Source organism: Diplotaxodon limnothrissa, linkage group LG14, assembly GCF_057381915.1.
Source record: "Diplotaxodon limnothrissa isolate DT_005_m linkage group LG14, D_limnothrissa_male_GT1.1, whole genome shotgun sequence".
In the NCBI taxonomy this organism is placed as follows: domain Eukaryota; kingdom Metazoa; phylum Chordata; class Actinopteri; order Cichliformes; family Cichlidae; genus Diplotaxodon; species Diplotaxodon limnothrissa.
The window spans coordinates 33613784-33637459 of NC_140609.1; the positions used below are offsets into that span (position 1 = coordinate 33613784).

Below are 23676 nucleotides of genomic sequence, written 5' to 3' on the forward strand. Positions count from 1 at the left end.
GTTGTCGTTCCAGGACTACAGCAATCACTAGGCCAATAAAAACTGAAGTCTGAATGTGTCGAACTGCATTGTTACAATCAAAACAAGTTTTTAAGGCAAAGTTTTGTGTTTTCAGTAGTTTTTATGTAGAGCACACAAACATTTTAGTCTCGATTGGAAGAATAGGTTAGAAACCCTTTTTATGATGATGACAGATTGTTGTTGACTTCTGACATCGTGACTCTTGACCATCTTGGCCTTGCTCTTTGTTTTTGTTTTTTTTAAACATTACTCCGTGTGAGAGAAATGTCATTTTCATGGTGTTATGGGTAAGTGATGGTAAGTGGTATCTTTCCAGTAATGACTGATTCTCTTATGACACGTTTGTCATTTTCATATTTACAGCGCACGGGAACTTTGACACATTTACAAACTTGTTGATTTATTTGACAGTTTATGAGTGAGTACTCCCTCAACATCTTATTCATCAAGTTGCTTAATGTCTGTACTTTTTTTGTATCATATGAAGTTTATGAAATGCATGGATACGTTTTGTCATGTTGGAGCTGTTTCAAAATGACTAAAAATATGTGAGAACATTACATCCTTTAACCTTTAACTTTTTGATTGTTTTGCTTTTGATCCTGGGCCTTCACTGGATCGGGCCTCAACTTACACGCACTTGAGGTCGCATTTAGAAGACTAAAGCCTTGTAACTTTAATATGACTTTTATATTGCAGCCGTCTCCCTTTCTCACATTCAGTTGTGATGTTTTTCAGTCTGTCTTTTCTGAGAAACGGCTTTCATGAGACACATTTACTCACGTTATCCAAGAAAAGAGGTGATGTGATTACTGACTTTGGGTTTTTTGGCTTTTGGGTTTGAACTGCACTATTAAAAAAAAGCCACTGCATTACACACAAACACACACACAACTATATTTACAAAAGTTAAACCCTTGGCACACATATAAGCTGTTGGTATTTTTAGTACAGACTAACAAACAATCCTGTATTTCCAAGTCACTTCTCCCACATTCACCATGGATATAAAGTCGTGTATTAAATTGTGCATCTAAAACCATTAGTTCAAATGGATTACAAATAAAATGTAAAGGATAGAGATGTAACCTCAGCATTCAAGAAAAAAATGGGTTTGATGACACATCCTACAGTCCATTCATCCCTGATTCACCTTTCTCTTTGCCTACCTGTTTCCCCTCAATAAGGCATAGCTTTGAAAATAAAATCCTCATCCTCATCATTATAAAGATCCACATTAAACATTCCTGGTTTAAAATTGGCCAGGCCTTGTCACACATATTTGAAAATCCTGCAAATGTAAGGAAAATATTTTGGGTGAAAGTCTGATACTGTATCCTGCTTGTTTTGTCTATACATTACTCATTAGCTCAGTTTAGACTTGGACTGTTTACAATGTCTATCGAGTGCCACAACAGTTACCTAACAGATGATTGCAGTTTCTGGCATTCCTAAACATTAGTGATGTACTTTATTGTACCTTAGGTACCTAAATATTGAATACTTAACCTAAATATTCATAAAGAATCAAATATTAAATATTACAAATTTGCTAGTCTGCTTGTATGTTTATAGTTTTTTGTATGTGCTGAAGAAAAGTTTTTAATATCTAAAAAGTTAGACATTAACTGCACGTGGCCACAATTTAAATGTATAGTATTTACACAGTGGTATGTTTGCGTAAAGAACACAGCTTGTAATTTTTGTCATGAAGCTATAAAGAGTTGTTTCAACAGCTGAATGTTTTCAATGCTAACATATAAGACATGGGTATATCTTGTTATTATCATATTTATGTCAGAGTAAAGTCGAGTACAGGGTAGGCAGGATTAAAGAATACATTCCTCTGTCATCCAAAAAGACTTTTGGAAAACAAAACAAAAAACAGTTGCCTATCAATGCATTTTTTTCAGCTTTTCCCAAATATAAATATAGTCCTACAGATATCTACAGATATGATATTTGCTTTGGGAGCGTTGATGGAAGAGCATAGAGACAGTCAGAAGGGGTTGCACTGTGTCTTTGTGGCTCTAGAGAAAGCATATGATGGGGTGCGAAGCGAGGCATGAGGACAGGGTGAGGTGTGCATTTGGAGGGACAGATGTGTTTAAGGTGGGGAGGGGATTATATCGGGGGTCTGCGCTGAGCTTTTTCTTCTTTGCAGTGATGATGAACTCTCTGTTCAGAATGTTTTTGATGACTGAAAGAGAACATTTAACATGAAAAATAATATAAATGTTAATTCTGTCATTGAGATAGGTGTACTTTTTTACCGTTACTTAAAATACACCTTAGAAATGTGTTTTATATTGTTAAAAAATCTGAAATGGATGAAAAACCTACTCTGTTTGTCTTTGTTCAAAGGTTAATGGGTTCCTTTAAAGCTTTGTGGACTTTTTTCTACACAGCTAAGCTGAAAAAAAAAAAAAGATTCTCTGCCGAATCTCTCACAACAGTGGTGTTAATTAAAAACCAGTGTACTTGGCAGAATTGAAGGCATCATTTCTTTGCTTTCCTGCTTGTCTTTTGACACTGATAAATTCTAACAATTTCCCCATGACTAGTAAAATAATATACTCTGGTACAGTATGGTGAGATTTTGTCCTGAAATACCCTTTCTTGTGCTTATAGTGTTCTAAATTCAACACAGGGAGGATTGTTAGGATGAGAAACAAGTGTGAGTGTAATCTGTCACTGTACAACCAGCTGTTGATCTGAAGGTTGCAGATCAGGGTGCTGCCTAGCTGGGGCCAGCATGTCCCCTTGTTCCTCTCATTTCTCTGTGAGATTACAGTATTATGGTCCTCATTCATATAATCCTGTCAATGAGATACAGCCCCTTTCTCTGCACTACCCCCAAAATGAAGTTCAGCACTTCAGCATGTAATCAGTTAGGAGACAGTAGGTTATGAGACTTATGTGGTGCTGCAAGAAGGTCACAGACCTTATGCAAGGATTAATTATACAAGTATTGTGTCTTTCTCCAGGGTTTAAACTAGAGAATATTGGTATATAGATCTTCTCTCATTAGTTTTGCATTCACAGTGTTTCTATTTTGGAAACACCATTGGAGATGCTAATTGACATTTCAGGATATTAACTGCTATTTACTGGGTTTCAGACCAATATTCTAATAAGGATCTTGGTTCATGTTGGTGTGCTATTCCAAAATTGAATTGTCAACTTTTCTTCAGCGCTTTGTTGTGTTTATCTCACAAGGAGAATGGATAAGAAGTGTCATATTTGCAACCATAATCATGCATTCGAGCTTAAAATATTGGTGCCTGCTACCTTCTACATATTATTTGCATCTGTGCCATAAAAAGAAACTCTTTGCAGTCCTACACTGAGCAATGTCATTGTTATTAGCATATATGTTCTCCTTTAGCAATGTTGTGAGCAAGCTAACTTCCAGATGCTTTAATTTCTAATCTTGTTTTTTTCCCCTTTCCCTCCTGTTTCCTAATCCTTGCTCCCCGAGTGTAGTACGACTCCATCGTCAAGAGGATAATGACTTGAATCATTGCATAAAAGGGACATAAACGCTTTATGGAAATATAATCATGTATTGAGTGACAATAAAAAATCAAGGATTTATGATTACATCGACAATAAGCTAAGCCAATTCAAGCTGTCACTTTGATTTAAAAAATAAATGTCCCAAATAAGAACAAAGAAAATGAGAAGGGGAAGAAAAACAACAAACAACACCAAAGAAAAGTCTGAATTCAGATTTTAGGGACAAAAAAAGGAAATATAGGCTATGACACAGAATATGTATCAAGACGGATACTGAGGTCAAGAGGGCTTTGCATTAATCTCACATTATGACAGTTTAAGGTTTTGGTATTCTGATGAATTCCAGGATTGGGCTTTAACTGCTTTCATTTTGTTTGCTGGTCTTTAATCTTCTAACCCTGCGTTCTTAATCAGAACTCAGAGCAGGTTTTTAATCTCGCATGAATGAGGCCGCGGATTATGGGCCTCTGACCTTGCCATGCCTCGCAGCTGCTTCCTCCTCAAATCAAGTCTTTCGTCCTGTGTAGCTTGCAAAAGAGGGATCATCTTAGTCTTGCACTACAATGCCGTAAATTCTGAACCGTATATAAAAGACAAACACTGTGGAACTGAGTTTTAAGATGGAAATTTGTAAATAGGTGCTTGCAGTGCTTTTTTTGAGGGTGATATTCACGCTGACACGCATCAAATTGAAGATTTGGTACAGATGCATCGTTCCAGCGGACAGAGATCATATCTGATGTCTGTAGTATTATAATGATCTAATCATTTTGCTTTTTCGATGGAAAACCAGTTGTTGTGCTCGGAGTGACATCTCTTTGTCAGGGTGTGAGGTTACTTTTCAAAAACAGGTTCCAGTTTTATGAGTTGCTCCATGGCTGCTGGTGTAATTACCACTTTAACCTTGAGGATTCTGTTCTGAGGAAAACAAAATGAGATTGCTTTTTCTTTCATTGTCCCCAAGTGCTACCGTAGTTATTTCAAAGGACACAAAATAATAATTCACATCAGAAGACAAAAACATCTTGACAAAATTGCTTCTTCAACTCTGCAAGACTTTCTTAAAGTGGTGTTTCTGTTCTGTACTGGTTTGTTTGATCTATGATCCTCTCCAGTCTGCAATGAAAGAGGAGCACTCAGACCAGTGTCGGATCAGATTGTTGCTTTGCTTTGTTAAGCCCCTAAAATTTAAACCTTAACAAATGCACAACCCAATTTTCTTTTGGCAGCCTGGAACACGAACAGTAAAATGAATTACTAGTCATTGCTACTGATTGCTAAATGTTACTGCTCACAGATGAATCCTTGAGGAGGTTGTGCCACTGCAATAAATTTTAACTAAATGTTTACAAGAGTGAGAGAGGAAATAATATTCCTTGTTTGGAATATTCTTGCTGTATCATTGTTGAATTTGTGAGCTTTGGCAAATGGCTGATTATTATAAAGTATTACATAAAGATTGTTTGACAACAGTTATAAGTGAGGGGTCACTGACTAGCAGACTGATGTGTCATCTTAGCGTCAACCTCAGAACATCCAAACCTAATGTTTATTGTGTATTTGGGATGTATTTTAAAGATTGTTGTCTGCATCATCGATACCTGCAAAAGGACTAAATGTTGCCCTAAACATGTGGACATTTAGGTGTGTGCCATTTACAGACAACAGACATGATGATGGCTAAAATGCAGTTAGGATTTTTTTTTTTTTTTTAAATAACATCTGTCTATGTGAAGGAGACGACAGATTGCTTTTCATTTTTATAGGGGCTACAGGTTTTTATTGTGTAGAACTACCACTTCTATAAAATAGGCAAAAACTTTACAAACTCAAATGATTGGTCGGGTGCTTTTTGAGGAAAGCTATCTTTCCTGCATCTACAGAATAACCCTGAAATCTTAGTTGTTTAAACTGCAGGGATTACAGGGATAGTTGTCAGATATGCCGTACTTTTTTTAATTTCCTGTCTGCAGATTTCCAGGGTACCTTTGCTCTTCAAAGTGCTAAGGTCATTCATCAGCCTCCATCTGACTCTGTCTTTAATTTCAACCTTTTTTAGAGCCTGCTGAATTATTCTTTGCAAAGCCACTGCAGAAGTACTAAGTCTCTAGACAACTATGTTACATATTGTGTTTATAGATATGAACTTATGAAGACATGAACTTGTATTGTTGATTTTGTTGGTTAAAGTTTTTTTTAACTTTGAAGGTTAAAGTTAATTTGTTGGCATGGCCAAAAGATTTTAGTAAGAGCCAGAGATAAATCACAAAATTGTTTGTTTGTTTTTTAAACCTGGGTTTGTTACTGGGTTTTCATTTACTCAATTAAATAAGTTTTGTTTAATCGGATGACAGATAACAGGAAATTGCACATTTTTCTGTCAGGTGGATTAGCACAAACTCCTTGCCTTCCCTTATTTAGAGTTCAGTGTGCAGTTACCCTCCCTGAAGGTCTAGTCTGAGCCTCTTATGTTACTCTAGTCACGTCTGTCTCATCTGGTGAGGTAGAGTTATACTTCCATCTACTGGCCAAACTCTGGTAGCGCACACAACCAAAGATTGGAAGTTGAAATAAAACAATGAATGATAACAAAGTGTTGTTTATTTAAATTTGTAATCCATAAAAGCATTTAATAAAAATACTGAACATGCAGACAAACCATGTAACACAATGCCATCAATATTAGCTCTGGGTTAATGTGCAATAGTGCTTGAAACAAGCATATACAAAGATGCCCTCATCTTTTTGAATCCATATTACACAATTGCATAAGGCACATTTTGCATAAAATGAAATAACTTCTTATGTTCCCTTGTAACACTTTTAGACCTACTAGAGTTTAAAATACATTAGTATTCAAATAATGCGGTTGAAAAGTTAGGTTAGCTGTGTAAATTTGTTAGTCTACTGGAAAAGATTCAATTAGTTCTATGCCTATTTAATCAAAGAAATAGCATAGTTGTAAATATTAATACAGTATGTGTTAAGATTAAAACAACAGACTAATTAGCGTAAAATAAAACATCTTTTTCATACCTGTTTGGGTGCGCAGCATGATTCAAAATACAGTCAGGTTATGAGCTTCCCTGAGAAAAGCAAACCTACTTTTATCCTCCTAATTTTCAAATGGAAACTTTTAGGAACTACCTGAAAATTGCCTGCACCTTTAAAACAATGAATACTGGTTAATTTTTTTTGCTACAGTAAAATGTAGACTAGAATTACAGCAAAGAAAACGCCTGACATGATAGTTGCCTCTACCAGGCAGACAATTATTTAGTGAAACACACAGGAAAGCATGTCTATCCCAAAAGAGGATTACAATATAGAACCAAGTTTCACCCTTTGACCTGTGGGCCTGCATGATTACAAGTGACCATGTAGTTTAAGTCCAGTTACTATAAGCTGCTGTTCATATCCAGACAGGCACTGAGCAGAGATGTAGGAACAGGGCAGCCCGTGTCCTCTGTGCCGGCCTGCGGCTCAGCGACTTGAACTGTTTGTACAGTTTGCCCGCTCTGCTCACACTCTGAACTTACCAATTCAATTGCTGGAACAATGTTGGGAGAAGGGATGGGAATATCTTGCGAGGAGAATCTGGAAAGAATCTGTAACTGGTCCTGATCAGAGCAAGATTCAACACTTTTACACAGGCCACAAAGGCTCTGCTGCATGTCCTCAAGGTTTTGCTTCAGTTCTGTTTGCTCATGGAGCAGCCGCTCTTTCTCACTTTTCTGTGGGGAGGATAACAGTAAAGCTCACTCATTTTTGACCTTTTAATAATGCATTTGGTTCATTTCATCTACAATTTAACTGTACAATTTTTTTGAAAGCCCAGTTACTACTAACGAGTACCACCTCTTGTTTCCCTACCTGCAGGCTAGCTAGCATTTTCTGCTCTCTGGGATACATACTGCAAAGCTGAGAAACCTGCAGCAAGTTCTTATGAAGAGAGCAAGGTGTACCACTGCTAGCTGCAGCTGGAGTTCCAAGGAATGACGTAATCAACATGAGCTGAGGCTAGCTAATTAGCACTTAATAACATACATAAAAAGACATCAATCAGTGGAGCTGGTAGCAAACATTTAACCAAAATTTCTCATATTCTCTCTATAGTATTTAATATACTAGTCCAGTCAGTTCAATTTATAAACCTATCTCTACCACTCATTATTAAAGTTATTTCAATAAAACAGGATACATTCAGTTACTTTTACCACCCTACTTACAGCCATTTATGTTATATAAAGTGGACAAGAACTCCTATGATGATGAAGAAATCAAGGTTCCAGTTATCCTGCCCGGGACAGGATTACCTGGGTACAACCTTGAAGCTAGAGGGTGAGTGCCTGGTTGCTGCACTTGAGGACAGGGTTCAGTGCCATTCAGATTGGGGCGAAGGTTCTGGCAGTCCTATCCCCAACTTCCAAAGCTAGCTTTTGGTACACAGAATGTTGCTTCTCTGGTGGGGAAGGGGCCTAAGCTGGTGCACAAGGTGTTGAGATACAGTCTAAATATAGCCGGCTTGGCTCAACACATAGCTCAGGCTCTGGAACTAGTTTCCTGGAGGAGGGCTTGACTCTGGAGCTGTCCTAAGAGGTGGCAGCCAGGGGTAGATATGCTTGTATCCCCCTGGTTTACTACCAAAAAGTTGAGGGCTTTCTTCATTGGATAAGAAGGTTGCTTTCCTGAGCAAAATTCTAGAGGTGGCACTGCTGTTGTGGTGTTAAACCAAGAACCAGATAGTGACCTATGGAACTCTAGATGCAGCTGACAGGTAACAGCAGTGGACTGCAGCTCTTGCAGTAGCTGAAGCAAAAAATGTGTGGGAGGGGTTTGATGTGACCATGAAATGAGACTTTTGGTCTGACGACTCAGGAGGGGTTAATGGGGCTCTACTCACATTAGATACAATAGGTGTGGGATACTGCTGACCTCCACTGAGGACTGAGGTGGTGGGAAGGTGGGAAGTATGGGGTATCTGGTGTGTTGTTATGAGCCATTCGGACCCTGTGCAACCACAGCGAGAGCTTGGTTTGCATTGCTGGCAGAAAATCGGATTCATTCAGATGGCTGATGATCTCCGCTGGACACAGACTTGTCACAGATTCTGTTCAGTTTTTTGGACACATCATTTGGACGTAGCCAAGTAGGTCTTAGTATTTCAGGGTAGCATTTTGCGAATGATGTGGTTGTGTTGCCTTCATCAAGTAGTGACCTCCAGCTTGCACTGCAGCGATTTGTGACCAAGTGTGAAGCGGCAGAAATGAGAATCAACACCTCCAAATCCAAGATCATGATTCTCAACCAGAAAAGGGTGGAGTCCCCACTCCGAGTCTGGGAGGAACCGCTGCCCCAATTGGAGGAGTATCTTGGGTTTTGTTCACAGCTCAGAGAATACTGGAGACTGAGACTGGGTAACCAGATAGGGGTTGCGTCCACAGTGATGCAGACACTTTACTGATATGTTGTGGTGAAGAGAAAGTTGAGCAGAAAACCCAAGCTGTCAATTTGTCTGACAAATTACATTCTTACCCTAAACTATGGTTACGAGCTCCGGTTAGTGGCTGAAAGAATGAAGATAATGGATACACTCTGTGAAATGAGTTTTCTTGAGAAGCTGACTGCGCTGTCCCATATAGACAGGATGAGGAGTTTGGATATTAAAGAGTGACTTGTAGAGCTGTTGCTTCTCCACATTGAAAGGAACAGTTGAGGTGGAACCTGACTAGGATGCCTCCTAGGTGAGGTGATTTGGACATGTGATACCAGGAGGAGGCACCCCCAGTGCCCAATGGTGAGATTATTTCTCTCATCTGGCCTGGGAACAACTCAGTGTTTCCCTGGACAAGCAGGAAAGCAATGGTAGGGAGAGGGAAGACTAGACTGCTCTGCTTAGACTACTGCCCCTGTGACCCGAGTGTGAATAAGGGATAGAAAAAGGTGGTAAGGATGCGTCAGAAAGAAGTGTTATCCACAAAGCTGCAGTTCACAGTGGTCATCATGTCAAAGTTAAAAAAAAATATTACTAGTTTATGAAATTACATTATAGCATGTTTAAGAGTATGTTTGGAAAATCAGGCATGTTAGAGTCAACTTACTAATCCTTTGATTTCACATTCTAGCTGGTATATGCTGTCCAGTTTTCTCTTCCGGCACCGCTGTGCAGCCACACGGTTTTTACTTCGTCTACGGACGTCATGGACGAAGTCCAGCTGCTCCTGGGTCAATGAATGTTTTTTCAGAAGCTGCTGAAATTCACTCCGGCTCAGCACTGAGATTTGCTGCACTGGGAATGGAAGCTGAACCTGAAGATTAGAGTTAAACAATTTAGATTAATTTGATTTTCTATCTTCCATTACCAATAACCAAACATCAGACGCATATATAATAACAACCTCTTCCGCTCTTTTGTTGTTGGCCTCAGTATCGCCATCTGTGTCCAGGTCAGAGTCATCAGCAGAGTTTATTGAGGAGGACATACAAGGGCTCTTCTCTGCCTGAGACAAGCTGTCGGTGTGTGTAGCTGCATCATCACCTGTTCCAAGGTCCCTGAGAAAGGGACAGTCTCCTACACTGGCACTCAGGTCCAGCTGCTTAAGCCAGTGAAAGTCAGATGCTTTTGCTAGATTATTTTGTTCCACTGGATCCACAGGAAGTGGCTGAGCCTGAGACGGGCAGAGGTCGGACCAGAATCCTTTTGCCAGATGTTCAGCCACCTCCCTCTCCACGCGACTTCTCTCGCCACATCCTTCTTCATGGCTTAGAGTAGTCAGTGCAGAGTTTGAAAGATCACCTGTCATTCCCTGTTCAAAGTGAGCCTCACTCTGTTTTATTAAAGTACTGCAATCTTCTGCCCCTGAAGTCTCGAGTGGACATGAGCTAGGGATGCAATTGGTTTCTGCACCAAGTGTCTCAACAGTTTGTTTAATTTCTCTGCCTGGTGGATCAATGAGTTCTGGTGGATTCACATCCCCCGAGGCTGACAGCTCACAAGATAAGCCGCAGTCTGCCAAACGCATCTCACTTTGACTGCACACGTCTCCCATCTCTAAAATGTCTTTTTCACAAAACTGAGACGGATGATCTGCTTTGTCAGAGTTTGGGCAAGGCAGAGACAACATGGGGCACATGCCATTTCCTGTTAACTCCAGAGATAAGGGGGCCATTTGTGGTCCACAGTTCTCCAAACAGAAGTGTTCCTCCCTGCTGTTTGTCTGACCTTGTGCACTCTGTGGACACTGCGACGGGAAGTCTATTTGTTCATCACCTCCTGAAGGCACTGAGCTGTGTGACTCACATGATTCTGGTTGGCTACTCTCTGCACGAGAGCCAAAACTTGCACTAGGATCCCGGCTCTGGCAACAGACTTTTTGCTTGACCTCCTGTGAGGATTTTTTGCTTTCACAAAACTTTGGGATGAGAAAATCAAAGCATGTCGACTCCAAGTTGTGAAATCCTAAAACCTCAGCACTGCTGTGAATAGCATCAATGTTTTCTTTGGTAAAAAGGAGCTTTGATGTATAGGCAAATTGAAGCAAAGGTTCAAACCCCTCTACGGTCACCTGCAGGGGAAAGACATAAATTGTTGAAACATAATAAAACACAATGAAACTCAGGCAGCTCAAAAATTCAGTTTCAACAGGTCTCTTATGTACCTGTATTGACCTTTTTAAGTTGAATTTTCCAAACACTGCATATAAACTGTTTTTCACTCACATTATGACACAAAATGGACCAAGTAATAGAAGCTAGTGGACAGACAACAAATCTAACTATGCATACACTTTTCATGGATAATAGGGATAAAATAATGGTGCCTGTATAACATTACCACCATTTACTTTCAACAGTATCACCCATATTAGTTTTTTCCCTATATAAATTGGCTGAACCCCAAGGCACCAACCTCATGTGGCAAGGTGATGATGGGATTCTGGCTGGTGACACTGGTGACCCTGCTGTGAAAGTATTCACTGCAAGAAGCCAAGACAGAGCAATGAGCACGGAAACTCCTGTCTTCCACCACCACCGTCACATCACACAGGACGTCCTGTTGTCTCTGCTCATTCAGACACTGCAGAACGTGGGCGCTGTGCACTGCAGACTGGAAGGTGAACACCGATGTGCGAGGAGCTTGGAGCGCCATAGTTCTTACAAGCTCAGCCTGTGCAAAAAAGAGAGCCATATGGAGTTAACAAAAATGTCATGATTACACAAGAAACATTTCTCTAGGTTTATCAATGTGTATTATATTATAGTGGCTACAGAGTGGAGCAGTTTACACATTTGCCTAACAAGTGAAAGATTCCCAGCTCAAGACACAAATCTCTTTGAGTTGGAAAAAAAATCTGCCAAATCATGCAGAAGTAACTATAATTATTTTCTTATTTCGTCTAGATTTTGCATCCATTTTAATTAATTTGTAAAAATAAATAAATAAAAGACACAGTACAGAAATTCATGGGTTTCTGGTTCTCCGATGTTGGTACTGTAACTCATCTATGACGACATAAACCGTTCCAGATTTTAGACCAATTGTAAGTTGTCAACGTGACTTTGAATGTATGTTTTCTTAAGAGTTTGCAGACATTCTATGGATTAAATAACTAAAAAATGAGCAGAATACAATACAACTAATCATTGCTTGCACTAAAGGTGTCTTTAGCAAAGCCTTCCGTGTATCATGAGGCAACCACAGACAGCTGCAAGGCACATTTTTTTGGTGAAAAAAAAAGAAAAAGAATAATGTATCACAATATTTTGTGTGGCAATAGCATATCAATACAGGGACACCAAATATTTATATTTTATTTAATTAATTAAAATACTGGGAATATTACGAACAAGAGGGTTCATCTCATGTATGACCGAGATAATGTTAGCCGAGCAAATTTATAAATCATGAATGTATAAATCAGCAAGACTGAAAAAACAATGGACACACTTAGCTCAGCAAAGCTAAATCCTGATTCAGAGCAAACTAACGGCCCAGTCACTCAAGTAAAACAGGACAGCAAATCCCTTGCAATCAAAAATAAACTAATACATTAAAAAAAATAAATCAGTGGCTGCCTTGTGACTGTATTTAATTTTTTTCTAAATGTCTAAATGGTTGCTCACAGCTTGAGGGTGTTGCACAAAAATGACCATTTGGGACTGCACTGATCATTCAGTCCAAATGAGTCTTTATCAGTTTTCTTATAAAACAGGGAGATTCCGGAATACAAATCTAATAACTAAGTGCCAGCTTCTGTCTATATAGACAGCAAAAAAAGTAGCTTTCAATGATTTATCACAGTTAAGTGTTATATTAACAGAAACAGACTGCATGTAATTACCAACTTGACCCAATTCAATCAAAAACTGACGGCAGACCCTCTTATGGTAACATTTATTGCACATTTTAGTGACAGTGTTTATATGAGTAACAATCTCATTTTGTGGGGAAAAAAATAAGCGAAGTGAAATAACTTTATTTTACTGGATAAAACAGACTGACAATGTTAAACGTAATATGCAGTTGGAAAAAAAGTGAGAAATCCCAATGTTGAGTATTGCAAGGGGAGCTTTAGTATTATGTAAAGTTATGTAAAGGTTCAGGAACTTAAACTGCTGTTATGGGCAGCAGAAGTGGTACAAGACATCCAACCAGCTACTTGGCGAAACACTTGATTATGAATAAAATTCTCCCTCAAGGAAATTACTGATGAATAGTTAGTCAAATAGAATTTAATACCTATATAAGTATAACGACATGTAAAAACATGCTCCAGTGCGTTTTTCTTTTAATCTGACTAAAGTAACGAAGAGAAAAATAACTATAACGTTCGCTAAAATTACTTCTAACATAGTCCTTAAGTTAGGCGACTGCCTCTCAATATTTAACTATCTAACTTCGCAAATATTTAATCTTGCCGATAACTAATAGTTCCCCACAGCAAGGAAATGTGGGTTAAACGGTGACTCTTTAACTTGTACGCCAAGTTCAACGCTAAAATGCTGACTCACGTTTAGCCAAGTTAATCAACTGGGCCTGGTGGATAAAGGCAATAAAAGCATGTCCAAAATTATGATCAGTTCGTTATGTTACTGACGACTTATATTAGATTCGTTTAGCTAAACAAATAACAGTGGTAATTGTCTGCAAACGGAAAAGCTTGAGGCTAGGCCAGACCGTTAGCTTTAACTGCGCTCAGTTCGTATTTATCCTTTGCTAGCAAAAAAACAGAAACTGAAACATTCCGCTATTGTGACTTTACTCGATGCTCTTTAAAAAGCCAAACGTTTACTGACCTGCCATGCTACCTGGATAACACTGCCATTAGTAAATTTAGGGATAGGGTACAGATGCTTCTGGCCATTCCGAGCCTGACTTCACTGTAGTCATGTGACAGCTTGGACAAGGAAGCGCTAGCAGCACTTACTGCGCAGACTCATAGCAAGTATCGACAAACCAGCACACAGGAGAGGAGTTTGTTTTTGCAACATTTAATTACATGACATTGATTTAAAAAAGAAAAAAATATATATCTACATATCATCTATCCCAAGCTTTCATTAATATACTGAAACTGTGACTTCCAGTTCCATATTGTCAATTCATTGTCCAACTAGGTTTTCTGTACTGGTATGAGACTGATAAAAATGACCTGTTTAATATTTCAGACACTGTCATACAATTTCAGACACTGACAGAACAGGTAGAGGCGGAAATATTCTTTGAGATCCCTTAGAAGGTGAAACTGAAGCAGCATTGGTTTATTTGGATTTCCTGAGTGGTGATGCACAATTAGAGGAGCCTTTCATAGAAGAGGAGGTAGGCTTGGCAGCTCTGGACTTTACTCTCACTCACAGGTTGAACGCTTGTGTCGCTGATGTGGAACCAGGATCCTCTGGATGGCTCTGCATCTCCTGAAGGGAAACGATGAGTTTATACATTTCATTTTTAGAAGTGTTTATCCTATTAACGGTCAAGCCAGAGTACACCCACCGTCTGTAAGTCCATTGGATGAGGGCTGAGGGCACTCGGGCCGCACTTTCACATAGGCCGTGTAATGACCTGACCTCATTGTTCCACTGTGCTCTACGATGCCATACAAACCGTATAAGATCTGACTATGTCCCTCTGGTATATTCTGTTTCAAAACAACTAGTGGTTAGTGCTTCTACATTTAATTCACTTATAGCCGTCTTTGTACAGTATAATAAAACATGTTACTTCCCATACTTACCTTGCATTTGACTGCACAGAAGGGAGCTAGATCCAGTATCATAGGAAAGGTGACATGTCTATTCACCTTACAAATACTGTAGCCATTCTACAGGTAAAAAACATCATTAAAATCCAAATAGTGATTTCTTGATTGCCTTACCATAAAGGGTTCAATGTTCTTTAAAGCTTGGCTCATAACTCTGTGATAAAAACCTTAGCTGACAGCGAACTGGATCAGTGCAGAGCATACCTGTTGAAATCTCTTTAAATGAAGAGTAAGGACTGAAGGTGGAGAGGAGATAAGGATTTGCTTCAAGGCATCAGTGTAGATATTCTTCTTGGATCCTAAACACAGCACAAAAAAGACAGTGGGTTTTAGTCGATCCCTAAACTATGTATAAAGAAAGTTTAATAATGGTATTAGAAAAGAAAATTACACATTTGTGATACTTCACTATGTAAAATTGCATGTGCATAGACATGCAAAGGACATTAAATAGCAGACTAAGTACTAAGTACTGATGTGGAAGCATTTTAAATACCTCCAGACTTGTTGTTCCCCAGCTGCCGTTTGGTGCAGGTGACACAAAGTAAACTGTTGTTTTGCGTGAGGGTTTCTACTTCTGTGAATTGAAAAAGGCACGACTGCACTGAACACTCCTGTTTCTCTGGGATTGTCCTGACAGCCATCGTGTGGAAGGCCAGCTCTGGATCTTGGTTTATTACTGTATATTCCTTAGTCTCCATCACTCCATCTTCACTCTCCATGCTTTGTTCCATTGCGTCAGTGTCTTCTATAAAGGCATCATCCAAGGTTACTTTACTCATTTTCCTCACCAGCTGTGTGTCTTCCTCTTCTGTCTTGTCTTCTTCATGACCCATGTTAGCCATTTCATTGCATACGGTGCTGTCCTTTGAGTGCTGTTCCACTGATAAGGCAGTAAACCGGTTGCTGACTGATGAGTCAGGGTCACTCGCTGAATCCTCATCCTCTTCTTTTTCCTGCTCCACCTGCACTGCGTTGCAGGGCTTTTGGTCCTCTTCAGACACACTGACTGGAGCAGGATGTTGTGAATCTTCTTCAAGTGTTTCATTATCAGTGTTTTCCCTGTCCTTTGACTCTGCTGTAGCATCTGTGTGTTCGCTCTCAGCCTGGCTGGGAGAGGTGAGACTGTCCAAAGTGGCTCTACCCTCAAGCTTCTGCTGTCTTTTTTGATGCTGAAAGTCGAGATGGATTAATTTGGATTAATTAATGAATTAAGTTTAAGAAAAAAGAAACTTCCTTCAGTATGCATTCACTGACACACCTTTGCCTGCTTCTTTGCTTGCTTCTTGGCTTTCTTCTGCTGGTACTTGCTGCCAGCCCCAGTGGGAATGTCATCATTCCCACTAGTCCGAACAGGGCTGCTGCTGTCATCCTGGCTTGAAGCACTGGTCTTCTTTTTTTGGTTCTTCTTTCTATATGCCTATAGGATGCCACAATAGGGAACAATAACTGATACAGACATTAACAAATAACTACTCAAGTAACTATCAAAAAAAAAACAAAAAAACAAAACAAATGCCTGCTTTACCTCATCAGAAACAGGAAGGGAAAGATCTAAAAACATCTCTGTGACCACAGAAACCTGTAAGGATGAACAAGTGGATATTTTTAGAGTGACATCATCAGGATATATTCTCTTACTTACTTTCTGGTCTTCATACATACCGTTCTACACTGCTGACACATAATAGTGCTGGTAATTTCACCACCAAAAACTTGGTCAACAAAGTTTTTTAGAAATCCATTTTTCTCATACTCTGAAAGAAGAAATTAAACGTCAGAGCCACATTTCTCAAAGAAAAGCTACTGTGCAAAAACTTTAGCAACGTACTTTTATTTAACACTGATTAATAATACATAGCAGCATTACTTGCCTTTTAGTAGCGTTTTCAGCTCTCCATCTGTGCCTTCTCTAGATTGTTTCAATGTGTCCATTATTCCTGAGCTTATTCTCTGTTAACACAGATACAACCGTAATATTCAAAAGATGAAAGATACCTTTGATTAACCACAAGATGGAGACATCCATTCTTCACAAAACCTTAATTTTAGGGCCTTTACCCTTAAAATTTGCTCCTGTTAAAACCTCTGCACACAGAAAATTAACCAACTGTCTGAGAAGAAGAATTATAAGGTCATTAAATAGGACACAGAAAATGTTTTTAAAACACAATTTCTTACATTTAATGCCGCCACATAAAACAACTCACTACAGCAGTGTTCTGCTGTCAAACCAATCTATTGCAATGTAACATATAGCCCTCTGAAGAGCCACAGTTCTCATTTTAGTAGAAATCTATCAGACTTAAATATGGGGAGATCAGTTTCAAACTCAGTACACACATTGTGCTCCTCGGCTCTCATGCCATCCAACAGGTAGCGCAGCAACTCCTGGCTATCTTGCTGCTGAAATCCTTTGAACCTGGCAGCCCTGCACAGATAAGATGAATGATGAGCCACGCTTGCACTAATGCTGGGAGCTATACTTTTAAGCACATTTTAAAGTTGACTTTTAACATAAAACTATAGTCATTCTTACTTTCTACAAACTTGTGTGAACAGCTCCCGTGGTGTTACTACACTCTTCTTCGATTCCTGAATCTCACAGAGTAGGTGATACATAGCCAAAGTTAGAGATCCGGGACCGTCTAACTGCACTTCTATAGGCTCCTGTCATCATAATAAAGAAAGTTAGTTATAAATAGTAATGAGTAGAGGAACATAACTACTCTATTAAGTGGGGAAAACACACCAGATCTAAGGAAGCACCGGGTTTAATGTTGAGACTTTTCTCTTCTGTCACTTTGTTGAGAGTCTGTTTTAAGAGTTGTGTTTGAGACAGATTCTGGAAAAGAAAACGATAGCAATCAGTAATAACTCTCACTGAACTCAAGACCGGCATCCTGTAAGGATCAGTCTTACCTGGATGACTGCATTGAAAAAGCAGGTGTTTCCCAGATTGCTCAGACCCTTTACTGAAACACCACAATGCTCTTCAGTTGTGCTCTTCTTCTGAGATTTCCCAACAGTCTCTTTCTTTGTGTTTTTCTTTTGGTGATCCCCGTTTTCTTTGTTTTCCTTGTCCTCATTTTCATCTTCTTTTACAGTCTCCACCTTCTGTTTAGCTTCCATCAAGGCATCTTCCTCCTTGACCCCTAAAGAAAGCAAACAGGGTTGACATGGTTAGAAGCAGTCTAATGTATGTGCGTGTTAGACTTCCCCAGTGGTACCTACGTTTCTGTGGTCGTTTTATAGAATCTGAAGATGTTTGCTTTTTCAGGTTGGTTACTAGCTGAGCCAAATGCCCTGTTCTGGAGTAATGGACTTCATCATCACATATATAACACCTGCGAAAAACCAAAAACATATTATTCTTATTTCAAACTTGATGTAGAGGCCTATGATTAGCAAAACAACATAAAATGCTCACCACACACTAAAGTTGTCCAAGCTGACCACCAAGCAGTGTGGATCAGACCGGGGAGTTTCATAATGTTTGATGGCATGCTGATTCTCAGAATTCCGTCCACATCCCTAGTGGAAAAGACGCATTTAGAAAAAATGCACGCCATTTTAAACCCAATGACAAATAGTTACAAAAAAAAAAAAACCTCACTCTATGGCCGCATTTCAAGCACATCCACAATCCTGTTTCTTCTTCTTCCTCAGCCTCCTGTGGCAGATGGTTGTTGATATTTTCTTTATTTTCTTCCTGCTTACAATCCTGACAACTCGTCCAATCTGAGGTACCAGAAAGTTTCTTGAGAAGAGTTTGGTCTGTTCCCTTCTTAATATGCCTACAGGATGGAACTGGGACAATAAAGATTTAAATGAAAAGGAAGTCTCACACTAGGCTTTCCACAGGTTGTTGCATGACATGAAAGATGATGAAATATTCTTTACCTGTCAGGTCAAGCTCATCATCCTCCTTGGAGGTCTTGTCCTTTCCCCTCTTCTTTCCCATTTTCACCTTTAGAGATGGGAATCGAACACAGCACTCAAGTGAAACAGAAGGCTAGCTTTGGCTAATACCTACATGAGATTATAATGCTGCTAATAGAGTTCAGTGACGGCAAATTCTGTTAAAAAAAACACACACACACACACAATAAGAAATATATCGTTAAATTTAATCATCACCCTCATGGGCCATTCAACTTACTGTGACAAACCGAGCCTAAAACCCTAATCGTCTTCAGTTTCGTTTACTTTCTATTCCTGACTTCTCTAATTCGGACATAATTACGTTAGACTGTTGACTGGAGAAATAAATCGCGAGCTTTAGTGTAAATACGTTGATTCGTAAAGTTTAGAACACGCAAAAATAACTCCAGTGATTTGGCAGGAAAAAAAATCCCAGCTGACACATGCAAAGGAACAAAATGTGATGGGGCCGCTGTTTCTGCTGCCGTGTGTTTCCTGCGTGCGTCGGCCAAAAGAGTCCGAGTTCAAACAAAACTTCATTATTAGACGTTGCGGGACACTAGACAGTGGTAAACTGCCTCTGTATGTCTATACTGTATACATAAAAATACTATTTTGTTTTCAGATTTCATACTGTTCTGTAACGAAATCAATTTTAGAGGCTGGTTTACGGCCGGAAACATGGTATGTGTTAGCATAAGTGAGTCATATTTTTGGACGTACCAGAAAACGGTGTAACTGGTAACTTTTTAAATGAACATTAGAAAAGATTGACTATTTTAGTTCTCGACTAAAGCAGCATGTCTTACTTGGAGTGGGCTGAGTCTCAGCTTGCAGAGATAGAGCTGCTAACCAGCATGTTCCCCACCGTGGAGGAGCTGGAGTTCACTGACCAGCTGGCACTAGCCGAGCTCAGGGACTACGTGGAGGGCTCAGCTTCAACAGGCGGCCCTCCACCGTCCAGACCCCAGTTTCTCATCAAACAAAAGCTGGACTCTGCGAACACAGAGGGGGTAACTAATCTGTCATTATATATAATTTTTTTTAAAAATCATTATTTAGTTTAATTTCTCATGTTTTTTCCCCATACAGACGGTGTTCATTCTGTCCTGTGCTTACCCATCTGAATATCCTAGTGTGTTACCAGAAATAACAGTCCGGTAAGCGATTATCCTCATTTGAACTCCTAACATAAAGGAAAATAGTTAGGGAGCTCACTCAGGAGAGTCTCACCTGCCTGTGTACAGACTTGTTGAAAAAAACGAGAGAGAGCGAAAACAATAGTATAGTGAATAGAATACTAGTGGCCCAGGTTTTTCTACCATATAGGAAGCGCAGCCTGGATGAGCACAGATAGCATTCACAGTGTTGCCTTTAAATATAGTTTTGAATGAAAGAAAATTTAATTTGTGTAACAATAACACAGCCACAGCAGTAAGTGGAAGAAACAGTGCCTCTAATTTGTTTAAAGTGTATCATTAGTCACTATAATTAATAGCGCTGAACCTCCTGAAGCTGTGCTGTCATTGCTCCCAGATATGGAAATTCCCAGTGCCAAGTGACCTTAAATGTTCTTTGAAACCTTCTTAGAACATGTGTTATTCTTGCTTCAGGTGTTCTGGTCTCAGTAGGGCCCAGCAGACACAGCTCCAGGCACTTCTTAATGCATACCTCATGGGAAACTGCCAGGGGGAAATATGTGTGCTCTCTGCTGTTGAATGGGTGAAAGACAACCTCCAGCTTTTTATTGATAAGAGCTTATTAGAAGCCCCAGGTCCTAAGAAGGAGTCTGCCTCACCTCGGATGCCTGAAGTGTTCAGCCGGCTGTGGATCTACAGTCACCACATTTACAACAAGTCGAAAAGGAAGAACATCTTGGATTGGTCAAAGGAGCTGGGCCTGTCAGGATTTAGCATGCCTGGGAAACCTGGTATTGTGTGTGTAGAAGGTCCTCAATCTGCCTGCGAGGATTTCTGGTCCAGGTACCTTGCCTGTTGATTTGGGTTTTTTGGGGATGACTTAATCACAGCCAGAAGCCTGCTGAGGTGTCAGGTTTAATATTTTTCCAATCTTATTCCCCTATTTCACAGAGTGAAGGTTTTGACATGGAAGAAGATCATGATTCGACACAGAGAGGATATTTCCCTTGATTGTCAGAGTGAGGACAGCAGGCTTGTTGAACATATAGACTCCCTGCGCAAATTTACAGGCTTTGAAGAAGCAATGTTTGACCCCCATGGAAACAGAGGCAATCACATGGACCTTGGGCAGCTCTACCAGTTCTTGAATGAGAAAGGCTGTTGTGAAGTCTTTCAGATGTATTTTGGCATTGAAGGGAGGTAGTAGTCAGACCGAGATAATGGATGTACATAGTTTTTGTACCGGTGCCTTGTCACTGAAATTACTTATTCTGAAAATAACTTTTAAATGAAATGGGAATGGAATAAGCTGATAAAATGAAACAAATTAACTAACTAACTTTTTGAGTTTCAAAGTTGTCATACCTGCAAAATTCACTGGAATAAAAAGCAGAAAGAACATTTCTGCAATTTTGAGGAACAGTTTTCATTTCTTTCTTCTTCTTTTTTTTAATAGGCACATTTTATCAAAAGAAGGAAGAAAAAAGATGTTTATCTGAGAGTTTCCTCAAGGACTTTAGTTATATTTGCAATTTTAATACTCCTGCATATCACGAATTGCCCCAGGTGTTTCTTTTCTGAAATGGCACCAGTGTGTTATTACTACGGGGCTATTATAGGATTTTCAGGTTTGATAACATTTTAATAATTGAACAACATTGTCAACAAAATGCTGGATATCTGTTTTTTTAAATCTGTTGATTTTCTTTTTATGAATTATAGATATCATAAGCATGGAAATTCTTTCTCCAATTTTCTTTGAATGATTAGTTGTTAGATAAATTATGCGTTGCTGTGGATTATACACTGGCAATTAAAACGTGTGGTTATTTATCATTAATCTTAATTTCTCCCCCACCAAGCCTTGGATGAAAAAAACAAACAAGTTCTCTTTGTTGATTCCCCTCTGGAGTTGTGTCTAACGTATTATGATATAAATGGATATTCTTGATTTTCTTTTTTTGATGCAAAGTGCACTCCTTAGATACAGCCTTTAAAAGGTATCAATTCACCATTTTTATCACATAATAATAAAGAAATACAGAAGAATGTAAAGTCTTCAAACGAGTCTGAACACAGAGTAATTTAATTTAGGAAGTTAGATTGCCAAAGTTATATTACCAGTGAGACATGTACTTTTAGTAATTCCTGTGATTAATTTAGTATTAAAACTAACAATAAAAGGTATGATTAAGTCTGGTTCAGTGCACAGTTCTACGCTGAAAGGAAATAATACAAATTGAAGACAAAGTTGATGTTTAGATCCATGCAGATTACACTTGCAGACTCTGTTGGTCTACACTGTCCAGCAGATGGCAGCATAACATAATTAAATTGGGGAAACATGGAAACAGTAATATCTTAACTTCCTAAACATGTTTAAAATCCTAACTTCTGTCTAAAAGCATGAGAAAAAAAGCTGGAATAGTAAAGCAATAATTTGGATTAATTGGTGTTCACTTGTTACTTATGTGAAAACTGACTACTGTGATTTACAAGCTCAGACAGTATGGAGTGCTGTAAAAACGGAGGGGTTGTATCTGCATTTGAACACAAATTAAAGCAGCCAAAACATCACAAAGTCCTTTACAATCTCCATTTGTGATTTTTTCCAAATAACATTTGAAATATTATGTGTTGAACAGATACTAAATCTAGAGGCAGCCACGAGCAGGAGTTCCTCACCTTGATTTTAGTCCCAAGCCTCCATTGTCCTGTGAGATGCTGGTTCATTTTACAGTCTTTGTGCTGCTTCTTTTGACAGTCCCTTTTCTGCCCCTGCTGATTTTATGGGTTCTTTTGTTCTTACAGTGTATATTCACTCTTGTCAGAGGTCTATTGGAACAAGGACTTCTGACTTTTATCTTCAAAGTCTCATCAGAGAGCCCTTCTGTTTCTTCGTTGAAGAGAGCTTGACTTCCAGGTGCATTCACATCATCTGATTCCTCAGGATCCTCAGTAGAATACTGTAAATCAGAAGAAGTGACCCCATCCAGATCCACATTATACATCTCTGGGTCTAATAATCCTTCATTAGTTAGCGCCTCTATATGAAGGTCTCTGCACTGAATCATTCAGCGGGGATGTGCATCATTACTATACTCTGTAAAGTTATGACTAATGATGTAAATCACATCACAGCAGCTTTGATAAAGGACTGAATCATGGAGTATGGACTGCAAATTACTGTAAGAAGCAGTCATGTTTCAATAAAGTAATTTGGTTTTCATGTTAAAAGTAGACTCATAGAACAGCAGATGACATATCCTAAAAACTGACCTGAAAATGTGCTAATTCTAAGGAAATTAGTCAATAAATGCTTGATTTATGGCTAAATAGAAAGCTTTGTATGGTTACTGTCAGACACTGTAAGTGTCCTTTCCCACTTATTCCTTGAATAGGTGAGCTGACGAATGGTGCTTGTGATGTTCCAGCACGTGATCGCGACATGTGACAATGACTGCTGTTCTAAAGTCATGATAAATTTATGCCTTGAAATATGAATGCCAAAGTGTGAAATGGCTCCATACCGTAGTTATGCCTGCTCCATCAGAGGTTAATTGGTTTCTACCTGCAAGCTGAACCTCAGTAAATGTATTTGTAATAGTTCATTGTTACAATTAAGATATTAGGGAGTGGAAAACTGTTATTGACCTGTACTGCAGCTCTAGTGCAAATCATTAATACATGTTCACAGAGTCAATACTAACTTCCTTCTTGCTGTAAGTAACCTGTAGATTCCTTACCTTTTTACCTACTGGTAGATAGAGAGAGCAGTCCAGTGATTACTAAAGAATAAGAAAGCATAAATA

The 23676-nt window shown here is 39.1% G+C and overlaps 3 protein-coding genes across 3 annotated transcripts; 1 reads left to right on the top strand and 2 right to left on the bottom strand.

The window, feature by feature from the left end:
• Nucleotides 1-6360: 6360 nt before the first annotated feature.
• LOC146619230 (transcription regulator protein BACH1-like) lies at nt 6361-13920 on the bottom strand. Its single transcript, XM_085370683.1, has 5 exons — nt 13837-13920; nt 11450-11707; nt 9939-11105; nt 9642-9848; nt 6361-7274 (listed from the first exon to the last, which is right to left on the bottom strand). Exons 2-5 carry the CDS (start codon nt 11687-11689, stop codon nt 6939-6941), a joined length of 1950 nt encoding a protein of 649 aa, XP_085226809.1. The 5' UTR covers nt 11690-11707; nt 13837-13920; the 3' UTR covers nt 6361-6938.
• Nucleotides 13921-14153: 233 nt separating this feature from the next.
• usp16 (ubiquitin specific peptidase 16) lies at nt 14154-19161 on the bottom strand. The gene is made up of 18 exons (XM_085370765.1): nt 18964-19161; nt 18705-18771; nt 18418-18611; nt 18232-18335; nt 18036-18148; nt 17724-17956; nt 17554-17646; nt 17341-17471; nt 17145-17232; nt 16676-16754; nt 16467-16558; nt 16330-16383; nt 16063-16221; nt 15298-15973; nt 15006-15100; nt 14775-14861; nt 14534-14678; nt 14154-14454 (listed from the first exon to the last, which is right to left on the bottom strand). The coding sequence occupies exons 2-18, from the start codon at nt 18763-18765 to the stop codon at nt 14333-14335; spliced, it is 2526 nt and encodes an 841-aa protein (XP_085226891.1). The 5' UTR covers nt 18766-18771; nt 18964-19161; the 3' UTR covers nt 14154-14332.
• Nucleotides 19162-19494: 333 nt separating this feature from the next.
• On the top strand, nt 19495-21119 carry rwdd2b (RWD domain containing 2B). Its single transcript, XM_085371229.1, has 4 exons — nt 19495-19738; nt 19818-19885; nt 20339-20707; nt 20816-21119. Exons 1-4 carry the CDS (start codon nt 19526-19528, stop codon nt 21066-21068), a joined length of 903 nt encoding a protein of 300 aa, XP_085227355.1. The 5' UTR covers nt 19495-19525; the 3' UTR covers nt 21069-21119.
• Nucleotides 21120-23676: the final 2557 nt, after the last annotated feature.

Coding starts and splice junctions, on each gene's coding strand:
- rwdd2b (XM_085371229.1), top strand. CDS start 19,526: ATGTCTTACTTGGAGTGGGCTGAGTCTCAGCTTGCAGAGATAGAGCTG. Junction 19,886..20,338: donor TTACCAGAAATAACAGTCCG/GTAAGCGATTAT, acceptor TTCTTGCTTCAG/GTGTTCTGGTCTCAGTAGGG. Junction 20,708..20,815: donor TGCGAGGATTTCTGGTCCAG/GTACCTTGCCTG, acceptor CCTATTTCACAG/AGTGAAGGTTTTGACATGGA.
- usp16 (XM_085370765.1), bottom strand. CDS start 18,765: ATGGGAAAGAAGAGGGGAAAGGACAAGACCTCCAAGGAGGATGATGAG. Junction 14,679..14,774: donor TCTGTGCAGTCAAATGCAAG/GTAAGTATGGGA, acceptor GTTTTGAAACAG/AATATACCAGAGGGACATAG. Junction 14,455..14,533: donor ATCCAATGGACTTACAGACG/GTGGGTGTACTC, acceptor GTTTCCCTTCAG/GAGATGCAGAGCCATCCAGA.
- LOC146619230 (XM_085370683.1), bottom strand. CDS start 11,689: ATGGCGCTCCAAGCTCCTCGCACATCGGTGTTCACCTTCCAGTCTGCA. Junction 9,849..9,938: donor ACAACAAAAGAGCGGAAGAG/GTTGTTATTATA, acceptor TCTAATCTTCAG/GTTCAGCTTCCATTCCCAGT. Junction 7,275..9,641: donor AATGTGAAATCAAAGGATTA/GTAAGTTGACTC, acceptor TCCTCCCCACAG/AAAAGTGAGAAAGAGCGGCT.